General features: G+C 52.9%; 1 protein-coding gene across 1 annotated transcript in view; it reads right to left on the reverse strand.

The window, feature by feature from the left end:
* Positions 1-12761, reverse strand: part of LOC104081381 (syntaxin-1A-like) — a gene marked incomplete at both ends in the record, with an annotated part of 16433 nt that extends 3672 nt beyond the window's left edge. The window contains 2 exons of the mRNA XM_009584113.1: positions 9015-9088; positions 12600-12761. Coding sequence (XP_009582408.1) covers positions 9015-9088; positions 12600-12761 — 236 coding nt within the window. The remainder of the gene's footprint in view (positions 1-9014; positions 9089-12599) is intronic.
* Between the last annotated feature and the right edge of the window lie 1079 nt (positions 12762-13840).

Below are 13840 nucleotides of genomic sequence, written 5' to 3' on the forward strand. Positions count from 1 at the left end.
CCCGATTCGCTCCCCCATCCTATGGGAAGCAGGGGGTGAGCGAGCAGCTGCGTGGGGTTTAGTTGCTGGCTGGGGTTAAACCACGACACTGGTGTACACTGGTACATCCAGAACAGTCCCAGCCAACACACCTCTACCTCCAGAAGACGGCCCTGGAGACATCTTGAAGATATACTGGCGTTCGTTTTGCAGCTATTCTAAGCAAGCAGCAGCTCCGTATTTATGGCAGAGCCTCAGACTCAGCTCATCTTATTCCTCCTCTGCTAGCAAACCTCACACGAAAGCCCCCCAGGAGCTTTAGCTTCAGCAGGCATCCTCTGCTCGAGAGGTGCCTGGCCCAAAGCAAGGTCAAAACAGCTCCTGAGCATTATGGCTTGAAATCCGGCAAAGATATGATGTGCCATCCAAGCGACTCTTCTTCTGCCTTTTCAAAATTGTTTTCCTAAAATCCAGTTCATTCTCATTCAGCTGAAAAGTATCAACATATGTTGATCTGCAGCCAAATATAGCCTGGGTGTTGAATGACACCGCTTTCTGCTAATCAGTATACCACACCATATCTCTTTTACTTAAAAAGTTATTTAACTTAGTGTTTATTTTGTCAGATTGTTATTTTATGTTCCCATGGGCATCCCACATGTCTACAAAATGCATTTCATTTTTGAAGGAACACGGAGTTTCATGCAAAATGGGCTGGAAAAAGCATTTTAAATGGCTTTCAGTCATTAAATAAAACTACCTGAACATTCAGAGTAAATAAAAAGCATATCAAAATGTACCTTGCATTTGAAAGAAACTCATCAAACAGAAAAAAGTTAGGAAATGGGGTTGTTTCACCCAGGGCCAGCAACATTTCACTCGCCAAATGTGGGGAAAGCAGCCCAATTTGCTGAACCACCAAGCTGGATTTCCAAAGAGCTCATACAGCTCTGGGTACCCACAGGGGGCTTTGAAACCCCCACAAAGCATACACTGAAACCCGGGGCCTTGGCCTTCAATGTTTTTAATTAAGAGAAAGACACTTCTGAAGTGCTCATCCCGTGGGGGATGCTGGGGGGATGCTAGCCTTCCTCCTGAGCCCCTTGGGGTTACAGGGGAAGCAGAGATCCCACTCCTGAGTTCCCACCAGCTGGGTTTGTTTCAGTGTTTGAACTAGTTCAAGCAAGGTGAGTATTTCCATTGCACCTGCTAGATAAACCAAGCCCGAACGCAACTACAGCAAAAGCTATTCTGAATAGCAAGGACCGAAAGTCTTCCAAACTGACATTTGGAAGAATGTAAATAGCAACTTTTTCTCTGTTATGAACTCAAAATTTGATACTTATAGACACACGGAAAATACTGTCAAGACGTCTGGGAACCTGCATCACTGGCAACGTTTCTGGGCTGGGGACGCCCTTGGGAGCTGCAACCCCAAAGCCCCCTGTATCTTTCTGCTGCTGGTGAGCTGACCGAGGCAGGGTGCTTTATTCAAACTGCTGCTGTGAAACGCGGATAAACAGAGTGGTTTTAATGTAAGAAATTCAGAACATGAAAACAACTTTTCCTCTGTGCAGAAGCAGCCCAGGAACCAGGCTGCCCCTGAGACCAGTTTGCTGCAGGCTTGTGGAGTTTGGGACAGCCACTGAGGGACGTACTCGTGCCCCCGTGGAAGAGGCCAGCACCATCGGCTGCCCCAGGACCACAGCCGTAGGACCAGCCCTGCCCGATGTGCTGGGGCATGTGCTCCCACGAGCCTCTCTGCCTTGTTGGCTCCAACACAGCCCAGCCAGCTGGCCCGGGGTAAGACAATGCCATTCCTATGAAAGCTCCAGGTCTGATGAGGCTCTTCTGGCTGGAGATGACAACAGCAAAGCCAGAATAAAAGTCCATAATCTTAATGCTCAGTTACTCTTAATTTACAACTTGTTAACAAGGGGGAAATCAGCTCCTCATTCCTCCTTTTACTCACAGCAAAGTCCCTACAAACTAGTCAAGCCCTTGTTGCAGAAATACCTACACAAGGACCAGGCTTAAAGTACCAGGCATATCTAAATCAGCTCTCCAGTTCAACTCATCCTAAATCCCACGTGCAAATGTAGGAAGGGAGGTGGGAGTGGGGCCGGGCTCTACATTGCCCAAGCACCCAGGGAGGAGCTGGGAGAGCCAGAGCTTGACTGGAGCGGTGTGAGGGGTGTGCGGGGCAGCAGGATGGGCTGCCCTAAGTACCAAAGAGCTTAAGGAAGGCTAAGGAAGCTGCAGTCCCACTGCTCAATGGGGCAGGAGCTCTAGTGATGAGGGACACGGCAAAGGCTAAGGTTTCCATTTCTTCTTTTGTCTTGGTGATCACTGGTAAGGTCTGCCCTTGGCCTCCTGGTGCCCCTGGAGCAGAGGCCAGTGGCATAAAACACTACCCATGGAGAGGGATGTAGACTTGAGCGTGCTTAAGTCAACTGGAAATACAGAGGTCCATGGGACCAGGCAGGATGCATCTGAGCATGCTGATGGAGCTGGCCAATGTCACTGCAAAGGGCCTCTTCATAATCTTCCAAAGATGGCGGTGATTGTGGGTGGTTCCAGAGGACTGGCAAAAAAAGGCAAACGCCACACATCTTCCGGGAGGAGGATCTAGGGAACCCCTCAGCCTCCTGTCAGTCACGGGGAAGGTCGTTGAGTAAATCCTCCCATAAGGACAAGAAGGTAATTGGAAACAGCCAGCGTGGATTTACCAGGGGCAAATCATGCTGTGCCATCCTGATGGCCCTCTCTGATGAGATGACTAGCTGTGCAGATAAGAGGAGAGCAGGGAATGGTGCACACCCTGAGTTTAAGGTCTTTGACACAGACTCCCACGGTATCCTTATAGCCATTTTGATAGGACACAGGTTGGATAAGGTTGGTGGAAAATTGTCTGGACTGCCAGGTTGTGATCAGCGATACAAAGTCCAACCGGTGGCCAGTTCCTAATGGTAACCCCTCAGTGAGTGCTGCTGGGTCTGAAAATACCATTAAACATCTTCACCAGTAACCTGGGACGGTGGAGTGGAGTGCACTTTCAGCAGGTTTGCAGAAGACACCAAACTGGGGAGAGCGATAGAAGGCAGGGCTGGTATTCAGAGGGACCTCAACATTCTGGAGAAAGGGGCTGACAGGAACCCCATGAAGCTCAAAGGCAAATGCACCGTCCTGTGTTGGGGATGGGATACACGTCGCAGGATGGGCTGGGAGCCAGCTGTCCAGAAAGCACCTAAGCTCCCAGAGTCCTCATGGACATCAGGCTGCCCAGGAGTCAGCAGTGAAGGCAAAATTCATCGTGGGCTGGGTGAGCAGGAGGACAGCCAGTGGGGCGAGGACAGGGATCGTTCACTTCCACCTAGCACTTGTGAAACCACAGCTGAAGTGCTGTGGGGGCTCCCCAAAACACATCACGTGGGAGTGAAGCCAGCTGAGGCCACCAAGGTGGTCTGGGCTGGAGCACAGGACAAATGAGGACAGGCAGGGTATGGCCAGCTGAAGGTGACAAAGCTCAGGGGGATCTTATTGCTGCCTACAACAACCCAGTGGAAGAATGGAGAGAAGTTGAAGCCAGAGTTTTCTTGGAGATGCACAGGGGCAGGACAAGAGGCGACAGACCAATCTGGGACACAGGGAATTCCAGTTAAATATTCATAAGGGTGGTCAAACACCTGGACCGGGGCCCAGAGGACCCATGGACCGATGCCCATGGCATCTCCATCCTTCTAGATACTGAGAACACAGCTGGACAAGGCCATGAGCAACCTGATGCGGCTGGCACTGCTCTGTGGCAGGGGCTGGGATCTCCTGAGCTCCCTTCTCACCAATGTGCTGTGATCCCATGACAAGGAACAAACCTGGGTGCTAGATTATTAGTCGGGCCGTTGCTTGTCCCTGGATGGTCTGGAGTCCAAGGGGAACATCCATGCTCCATTGCAGTGCAGTGCCCCTGCTGAGGATCTGTCCCATGGCACCAAAAATTCAAAATCACACCAGCAGTGCACTGGGTACTGGGGCAAAACCAACGCAAGCAAGGGCCAGGGACTTTTTCACACTAATGGTATGTTCCAGCCAGAAAATTGCCTCAACTCAAGCTCACCCCACACTGTTCCCCAGGTGACGGCTGCAACAGTCGCATCGGTACAGCTCACCCATCAGGCACGCACAGCCCGGCAGCACTGCCTGCCATCCCTGCCAGAGCTGTCAGCTCCTCTTAGCCACAGTGCGCGGTGAAAAGCAAAGCCCTGGGACAACACCGCTCTGTGCTCAGCTCACATCCCGTACTGCGCACGCAAGCGTGCACGCTGGGCACGCACACCGCTGGGTCCCAGCATGGGGTCGGCATCCCTGGGACGATGAACAGCTGCAGAAGCCCAGAGTCAGAGACCATCCAGGTCAGAAGCCAAAGCCCCGAAGTGGAGCAGTGTGCTACATCGCGCACCTCAGCCTCCCAACACAGGGGCTCCAAGCTGCAGCCCAGAGGAGCTCCCCTCCCCTCATTACCTGAGCCTAGAGAAATCCTAAGAAATGCCCAAATGACAAGAAAATCTCCTACTTCCTTGACTGAGTGGTCCATGGCTGAGAGAGTTGGGGTTGTTCAGCCTAGAGAAGGGAAGGCTCTGGGGAGACCTTATTGCAGCTGTTCAATATATAAAGGCGGCTTATAAGAAAATGGAGAAAGACTTTTGACCAGGGCCTGCACTGACAGGACAACGGGCAGCGGTTTTAAGCTGAACGAGAGTGGAGTTAGGTTGGACATAAGAAGAAATGTTGTACGATGAGGGTGGTGAGACACTGACACAGGATGCCCAGAGAAGCTGTGGATACCCCATCCCTGGAAGTGTTCAAGGTCAGGTTGGATGGGGCTTTGAGCAACCTGATCTAGTGGAAGATCAGGCAGGGGAGTTGGACCAGATGACCTTTGAAGGTCCCTTCCAACCCAAACCATTCCATGATTCTATGGTGAAGCAGAGCCCTGAATCCTACTCTCCCACGTGCCAGATTCCACTGCTGGAGCAATGACTGCATCTTGCCAGGTGCTCTCTCACCAAAGGATCACCAGAAGGTTGGCCAACCCACAGTAAAAACTACACAGCAACCCTGCATGGTGGGACAGAAGACAAAGCTTCAGCCCAGAGAAGGCTGATTTTAAGAAGCTGCAATGACGAGACACCCGTGACAGGCTCATAGCCCTGCACCAACCATGCAGCCATCCCACGGGTGCCCTGGACCCAATGTGCATGCCCTCAACACGGCCCTTCACAACGCAGATGGTTTGCCTGGCCACCACAGTGTGACTCTCCCCGGGGAAACGTCTCCAGCCTGGCTGAGCTCTCACCACACAAGCCAGGACAGGCAAGGCTGCTTAAAATATAGACATGAACCAAAGAAGCTCAGCACCAGAGTGGTGCAACTGAGCTAGCAAAGCTCAGCGTGAGACTGCACTGAACAGGAAGGCGATTTATTCAATACGAATAAATTTAAAATAAAGCTGGTTTCACTGCCTCCTGGATTCACTCATTTTCTCGTGTCCCAAGCTCACATGCACCACAAGACGTACAGCCAGCAGCGCTTGTGTGTGACATGTCCTACAGTGTTACTGGTGGGCACAGAGGGGTTTAGGATGCACCTTCTGTGCTCACCAGGTGCTGCCAGCAACACTGATCTTCTGCCCCATTGACCTGTCCTGCCTCAGGGCCATTAGGCAGCACAGCTGATTTACAATTATGGAATGATTTAAATTGCATGGGACCTTCAAAGGTCCTTTCACCTCCTGTCCTGGAGTAAGCCACCCAATGGTTTTCCACACTAAGCCTTCTTAGAAGCTGCATGTATCCATGCTAGCATCTCGATGACCTTTTGCGTTAGGTGCCATCAACCTACCCCAGTCTTGTATCCCTTCTTCTGCCACTCCCTCTGCTGCTTCCATGTGTACACTTCCGTTCAATTTATCTAACACTTTCTTACCTCTCCCTACAGGAGACACACGGGACGCTGCCTGCTCATGAGCAGTGGTCCCCAGACTCACCGCTTCTGCCGGACAAAGTGAGAAGACAAAGAAGTGCTTGTGCCATTTCCCAAGGCATAAACATTTCAACAAGACCCCTGTAGCAACGACCAAGCAAAGGAACACTACAGAGCATAGAGAACAGTCCGGAGAACCACATACCACGCGTAGGAAGCTGGAGACGAGGGGACCTGCAGGCTGAGCAGACACCTGGGGTCACCCGAGCGTGATCCGCCCCCAGTGAGACCCCCACGACAGCTTGATGCGTGGTGGTTTGCAGGGCAGAAGTGACTCTTTCAGCCTATACATGAGCCAGTAGCTTTAGAGTACAGGTAGCTGTAGAGGGGGCAGTGCTAAAGTCTGATCCCATGGCAGGGTGCAGCAGCAACCCAGGAGTCAGCCATGGCTTAGGCACACAACTGTCAGTGGATGGCCTGATCGTGCCATCAGGACCTGATCACCCTTGGACAGCAAGGACAGGCTCACCCGTCCTCAGCACGGGTCTGCTGGAGCATCACCCTGGTGCCCCCAAAGGCAGCAGTACCGCAGCGCAAGCAGAAGGGAGAAGCCGGGTCACACCTCACACTTGAGAAGGCCCCATGGACGCGCTTCGCCACCGCGTTGGGTGAACACCACAAAGGCAACACCACAAAGCCAACACCGAGCAGACACAACACCTCTCTAGAAAGGCCTTGGAGGGAGCTGCTCCGTCGAGGGTGATACGCAGATGATGGGGGAAGCTCTCATCAAACAGTTCATGCAATCAAGCCTCTGACTTTCTTTCTGGCAGATGGAGGATCCAAAGCCGTAAAACATCATTTTCTTTCACTATCATTTCCCCATGAGAATTAACCCATATTTTCAGCCCATTACTGAGTAGTATGTCCAAGTTATACCATCTGTACATGAAACACTTGTTTGCTTTGTACACTTTTTCTGGAGACGAGTAATCTCCTCTATCTAGTGCCATTTCATAAAGCTAAACTAGTTCAGGCCATAGTTGACAACAGACAGACTCAATAAAAAAATGCCATGGTCACACAACACAAGATGCAAACAGCACAAATTCACTCTTTTGGATCCACTTTCCTCCAGAACGTGTTAACAACACGCTTGTGGGTGCAGTGCCAGGTGCCACCTACCCTCCCACATGTGGTGCAAGCAGAATATGGCAGCTCTGGTCAGCACAAAATCTTGCAAGCGTGCTGGGGCCGAGGTGCCACCACGTGCCTAAGCCTGATCCAGATAAATCTGCACCACTGGCTGATCCAACAGAGGCCACTAGAGCCATGGCTTTGGTCTCTCCTGCCTCCATCCCGACATGCTCTGCAATCCCGGGATGTCCAAGGCAATTGCATAGCTCTGACTTCAGAAAATCAGTAAAAGCATGTGCTATTTTCAAAGTACACATTATTTAGGAATTCAAGCCCCAGTTTCAAAAGCTGGAGACCATGGGTAACCTTGTCTTATGAGACCTCAGGTCATCAGCAGTCAAATGCTTCTGAGTTAACCTGAGACCTGTGAAGATTCTGCAGGCTGTATGAGGGGTGTATGAAGCTCAGTCACCTCCCCTCAAGAACCCAGCTCCCCCTCAAGGTCCTTTCCCCCGGCACTCCCCCAGTGCTTTGCACTACCTTCCCGCGTTGTGCCTGTCTGCTGCTTCCCCAAGGAAATTTTCTTTTGGCACTTTTTGCCAAGTCGTTGGTCTTGCCACCCATTGACTGCGCTCTCTCTGTTAGTGTTCTCGAAATCTTCCCACTAGCACTCACCACAGACATCAGAGATGTTTGTGACCTGTCCTCAGGCCCGGACCCGAGCAGTGCCCAGCAGGGACATCTGCAGCAATCAGACCTTCCCACTGCAATCAGCTGCTCCTGAGAGAGAAAAGCCTCTCTACAAGACACTCCAACACGTCTTTCATCAAATATTTCTAAGCTATTTCTTGACTTTGGGAGGATGAGAGGAGAGTTGTTCAGAATTGTACGATAATTCAGGCTGGAAGGGACTTCAGGAGGTCATGCAGCCCAACATCTGGCTCAAAGCAGGGTCGGTGACTCCCAGTTTCTAGTGCATGCTCTTGGACTCACGGACAAGCCCCATGTCCTTCAAACCCCATCTCTTGTAGAGCCAACACACTCCACCCCACCTTGGCTGCACACAGAAGCGCGAGCAGCACAACCATTCATCACAACTGAGCATAACGCAGCCTTGGGACCATCCAGGCGGAGGAGAGGGAGGTGCACCCCACCCCTACCTCTACTCTTGGATAACCCTGCTAAGAAGCCCATCAAAAGAAGGTGCTAGTTACTGGTGGTTTCATGGGAACAAGAGGAAGAGTTGTCTCAGCCCTTCAAAGGTCTAATGTCTCCTGGACTCCAAAGCCACATCGATGCCTAGTGGAGAGGCAATCACAGCCCCAACAGGGAAAAACATTTCCAGCAGGCTGCAGGCCTGCACAGTACTCTCTGAAAGACCATCCCTCTTCTTAGATTAGGTGAAATTTTAGGTGAGTTACCCAGCTGCATCAGTAAGCCTTGGTCTCATTTAGAAGCTGCTCAAGCATCCTTCCAGGCACTGCAGAAATACACAGAGACTTCAGGTTTCTGAACACATTGCAGGCAAACATTCTCCCCCCAAAGCCAGCACTTCAGAGGGTATTTTTGCTCCACTCAAAATTACCTTTAGTGAGATACTTAACACAGATGTGCAGAAACCCACCCGCCTGTTCGTCCATGCAGACACTCAAGACTTGCACACAAGGATGAAGCCGATGCACGCTTTGTCCCCTCCACAGCTCCCCCTGCACATACTTATATCACGGGTCTTTCAGGCGGGCTTTTTCGCTGATCTATTCAGAAATGTGCTGCATTACTTTGCCTAGTATTTGCACACCAGAACTTGATTGCTCTAAAGCCAAGCACAGCCCTCCTCTTCCATCACCTCCTGGGATACCTCAACTGCCTCCAGCCACTTCCCATCCTCCCCTTCCCGGTGCCACAGGGCAGAGACTCACCTGAGTTTTCCTTATCCGCAGGTCAGCAGATGACCTGTTCAGTCCTTCCTCTTGTTCAATACTCTGCTCAATACCTGGTCAGGGTAGAAGGACACAGATTATTTCGCGCTGTTTAGAGAAGGAAAAGAGATTGTTTGGCAAAGGGACTGTAAAAGACTGAAGCCTGCAAATCGAGCAGCATCTGGCACTGAGCAGTCCCCAGCTCCTGACTCTAGCCCGTGATTTAGCCTGGACTGGTAGCAAAGCCCCGTTTCATTACTGCAAAGCACTCAGTGCCTGGCCACTGGCCAAGGCTTGGTGCTGTCAAGGCAAGCACCTGTCACCCCCAGGCTGGTAAGCGAGGATTTCAATACAAAATCGATGTAATGCTCAGGTTTGATCACTACACTTTCTGGTATTCAAAATGGAGTGCTGTTCCTTGCTGCTAGGCAGGAGGAGGAAACCCGGAGCTAAAATGTCTCTGCAAAATACCAAAGCTCAAGACTTCTCCAAGGACCTAAAAAGAACAGGTCTGCCAGCTGCCTGGCCTTGCACAGGGAGGACCCACCAGGCTGGCAAGAGTGCACTTCATCTTGCTGAATAGTCCTCTGCAGCAAAGCAGAGATTTTCCCTTTTAATTATGCCCGGTAGTACAACCAAGCAAGATGAATTCCTCACTTGACCAAGGACCATAAATCACAGCAGGAAGGAGCGTTGCCCTGCTCAACGTCTTACCGTGGTTTGGGCAGGGAGAGGGCATGGGGCTGCAGGGCAGGAGGTCTAGCACAGAGCAAGGCAGTGCAAATCTGCTCCTCAAGGCCAACTTGGGACATGCTAATTCAAAAATTAAATTCAGGGACTTAAAAAGCCTGGAAGAAAGCTCCCATCAGCAGTCTGGCCCAATGTGCAGAGATACATGTCTCCATGTAGACCACCAGGTGTGAGCTGGTGGCATCCCTCGAGTTTGGCTGAAGACCCCATTCCCAAGGCAGATGTCCCACAGCTCTCTGAGCCCAGATGTCCCCAGCACCTTCCACGCTGGAGCAGGTCCCACGAGCCCAGCATGGGGCAGGTTCCTCCTGCAGCAGGAGCCCCCATTCCCTGGAGCTGCCCAGTGGCTCCCCATCACCATCCAGCACAGTAGGGCAGAGCACAGGACACCACCACCATGGTGGACATCTGTGTTTCTGCTGTGTGCTGGTTAGCACGGGTGGCCCCACAGTACCACTTTGCAGAGAGCAGTAGTGCTGTAAGGAAGACTGTGGGCCTGGGAAACCCTTCGTGGTGCTGGCAGAAGGTGTCCAACAGCACTGCATGCTCGGGAGAAGTGCTGGAGGACATCAGCAGAAATTCTGCACTCCCTCCTATTCTCTCCTGGAACAAGCATCTGTATCTAGAGCTTATCTGAAATGTTCCGTCCCACACAGCCAGACGGCCACGGCACTTCTCCTGTGCAACCCCCTGCCTGCGAGCACACTGGCTGCTGCCTGCCCAGCATATTTCATCAGCAATTGGTCTTCCTCCACACTTGTCATAAACCGTTCCCTGTTCCCAAGGCACCGTATTGGCAAACATTGTGCATTTATGATAATTAATAAAATCACATTTTCCCAAGAAGCTGGTAATTAGAATTAGCCACTGCATGAGCAACGTCTGTCCTAAAGAAGTCAATTTGTTGTCAGCAGATGGTGTTTTTGATCAGTCCTGACTCTTTTCTTTCGTTGCTCATGCTGGCCACGAGGCGATTTGGGACAAAGCACAAGGACTAATCATCTGTTGCTCCAGGTCAATACGATACCAGTGAGTCTTTTCTGGAAGAAGGAAACAGGAATTGGAGTCTGCCCTGCAATCCTTCAGGCTCTCAAAGCCCTTTAAAAAACACAGAACAAAACACCTATGGAAAAGGATTTTTGTTTTGCACAGGCTAAACCCTGTCCCCACTTGCACAGCAGGGATCCCAGTATGGCCAGGGGGGCTCTGGACCATGGGAAGGGATCCCCTGGTCTATGAAATGGGTAAGCTGGCCCCTAGCTCTCCTTACTGGGTCTAGCTGAGGGCAGGAGGGCAGCAAGGGGACAACAGAGGTACAAGTCTCCTTCTGGCACACACATGGCACATGGCCACGCCAGTGGTGACGAACCTAACAAATGGCTCCAGCTGTATCGAAGTCCTCCACGACTGCAGGGCTCCCATGAAACCCTGGGGTTAGGGAGAACACTGCTGCCATGGGGAAAGCACCACCCTTCAGACACGGCCAGGTTTCCTGCAACAATCTCAACCAAATCCCACGCTGATGTCCAAGACCACTGCAGGCAAATCCAAGCCGCGCCAGGGTGACCTGCCTCTTGCCTCAAGATGCTGCCGCCCTCACTGACCCCTTGAGTCCCCCGAGGTCCACTCTTGGGCTTTTGGGCTCATCCAAGTGCTCCAGCACAACTCCATCGGCAGGCTGACAGTCGTGTTGTTCTCACTCCCCGCTTGTCAAAGAGGTTGATTGACTCTTCCAACGGTGGAAACTAACGGTCACATTGGCCGCGCTCAGTCCCTGCACTGCCCAAGGCAGAGGCACACCAAGACAACGGGGTGTGCTGATGAGACAGGATAACCTTCCCTGGGCTCCACGGTCCCTTTCCCCCACAAAGCCCATGTCGGGGGGCAGCGGTGCCTCCGGCAGAGCCATCAGTGATGCAGCCTGCACTGGGGATGGAAAAGCAAGACCAGCCCGGCGGGAGCAGGATGGGGACAGAGAAAAGCACAAGCCCCAGGGCAGCACGCCCCATGCCAGCACACCGCTGGAGAGCCGGCAGCACCACCCAGCCCGGCCAGAGCCGCACAGGAAAGAGGGACCATGGCTCTCCTCGGTGCTGCACTTGCCTAGGCTGCCCGTGCCAACCTGGCTCACCAGAGAAGAGCCAGCTTGTCTTGGAGGCTTGCAAGTCCCACAGCAGCACCTCTGCAACCACTCAGCCCTGGCAACCCAAGCCATGCCGCGGCTTTGCTCAAAGCCAGGGCTCACTGGGAGAGCCCAACGCCTGCAAGTACTGGCGACTTGCTCGCAGCCCACCAGGTGCTCGTGGCCCCGTTCCCTCACCTCCATCCCCTGGGCACAAGAGGGCAAATTTACAAAGGGCAAATAACAGCAGCTAGAGGATGGTAGGGGGCGGGAAGGTGACGCCCATCCCCAGGTGATCCCTGCAAAGCAATGGCAGACGCCACTTCTGGCTGTCCCTTCCCCCCGCTCTGCGACCCCTCCCAGCGCCAGCTCAGGTTGCCAGAGGATGCACAGACGGGGCCGGGCTGTGTGTCTGTAACCTGCCCCTTCCTACCTAGAGCAAACCACCCCGAAACTGTCTTGACCTGAGTCAAACACCAGCTGCTGTGAGCACAGAGTTGAGATGACAGCTAGGGCACCATGACATTTCTGGTCATGGGGAATGAGTGGGAAGTGCTGAGCAGTGGGGGCATGGAGCAGGACCCAGGGCAGCAATGCTCCCTGCCTGCTGCATGCCCAGCCCAGGATGGGAGCCGCGGTACCCCCTGCCTGGGGCTGCGGGGCAGGAGCGCAGCAGGCAGAGTCCCACAGCAGCATCGCAGGCAAATACTCACTCTTTAGCTTGGAGCGCACTTTATTCGCCGTCTTCTTTATGTCAGCCATCAGCTCTTCCAGCTCCTCCTTTGTTTCTGGGGAGAAAGAAAAGAGCAAACGTGGACGTGTTGGAGACACTGCTAAAATCTGCTGCCCGGCCCCATAGCATGTGGAGACCAGAGCTGCGAGAACTCCCACCTCCAGACTGGGAGCACTTCCACCCCGCGCACTCCATTGGACTCTCCTCACAGTCCTGAGCCTGGAAATAACCCTGCTGCTGGTCGGGCAAGCAGGGAGCCAGGAAGCTGTTCCGCAGGACCCCCTGCCCCCACAGCCCTAACCTGCCCTATAGCTAGCGCTCTGCAGAAAGTGGAAGGGAAGGGATACACAATCCACAGTGCTGGTTCCTGTAGTGGAGAGGAAACCACTGCTGGACACCAAAAACCTTCTGCTCACTAAGGGCTGATCTCTCCAAGCACCTGCCATGCCAGCCAGCCCTCCCCAAGGCATTACGAAGGTCACATCTTCCACCAGTACCCCCTGACTAACAGCCAGTGTATGTGCGTTCGCTCCCCAGCCTGAATTTGCTGCTTTGGGCAGAAAAGTAGGGGCTGAAGCAACCAGAAACACCCCACAGTCCCACAGCCTACATCTCAGGAATGACTCTGAGCAGCCCAGCAGTGGCGGGAAGGTGTAAAGCAATTCTCATATTTCAACAGGCAGGGGCACAGGAGTTGCAAATAAAAACAAGTACAAGCAAGTCCCTTGTTCCCTGTCCCCATGAGCATTCCACGCGCGCCTGCGCAACCTGTGAGCGGCTCCCACCGGGAGAAGAGCCCTGCCGAGTACAGAGCCCATTGATGAGTCTCAGCATCTCCCCATGGCCACCTCTCCAAGACTGCGAGGGCTTTTACAAGAGTCTCCTGGGCTGCCAGGACTATTGACTCGGCTAGAGAGAGAAGGAAACTACAGCATATGCCACACTCGAGAGAAGTAAATCAGCTGGGTAAGTTCCAAGCCCTGCATGACCGATGGGATCTGGCACAGGGCTATCTGCCCTCACTCCCATGCGCAAATGCCAGGAATCGGCTCTGAGCTCACCACCACTGAAGCACAACCATTGCAACATCTCCAGGCACCCGTGTCTTGCACGACTTTTCTCTGCATTGCAGCAGCACTTCCAAGCCACAAGCTGTGCTCGGCAAACCCGGAGCAGAGCAAAGCTCCTTGATCAGCCCTGAGGAGAAGGACTGGGTGATAC

This window comes from Fulmarus glacialis, unplaced genomic scaffold (assembly GCF_000690835.1).
Source record: "Fulmarus glacialis isolate BGI_N327 unplaced genomic scaffold, ASM69083v1 scaffold26270, whole genome shotgun sequence".
Taxonomy (NCBI): domain Eukaryota; kingdom Metazoa; phylum Chordata; class Aves; order Procellariiformes; family Procellariidae; genus Fulmarus; species Fulmarus glacialis.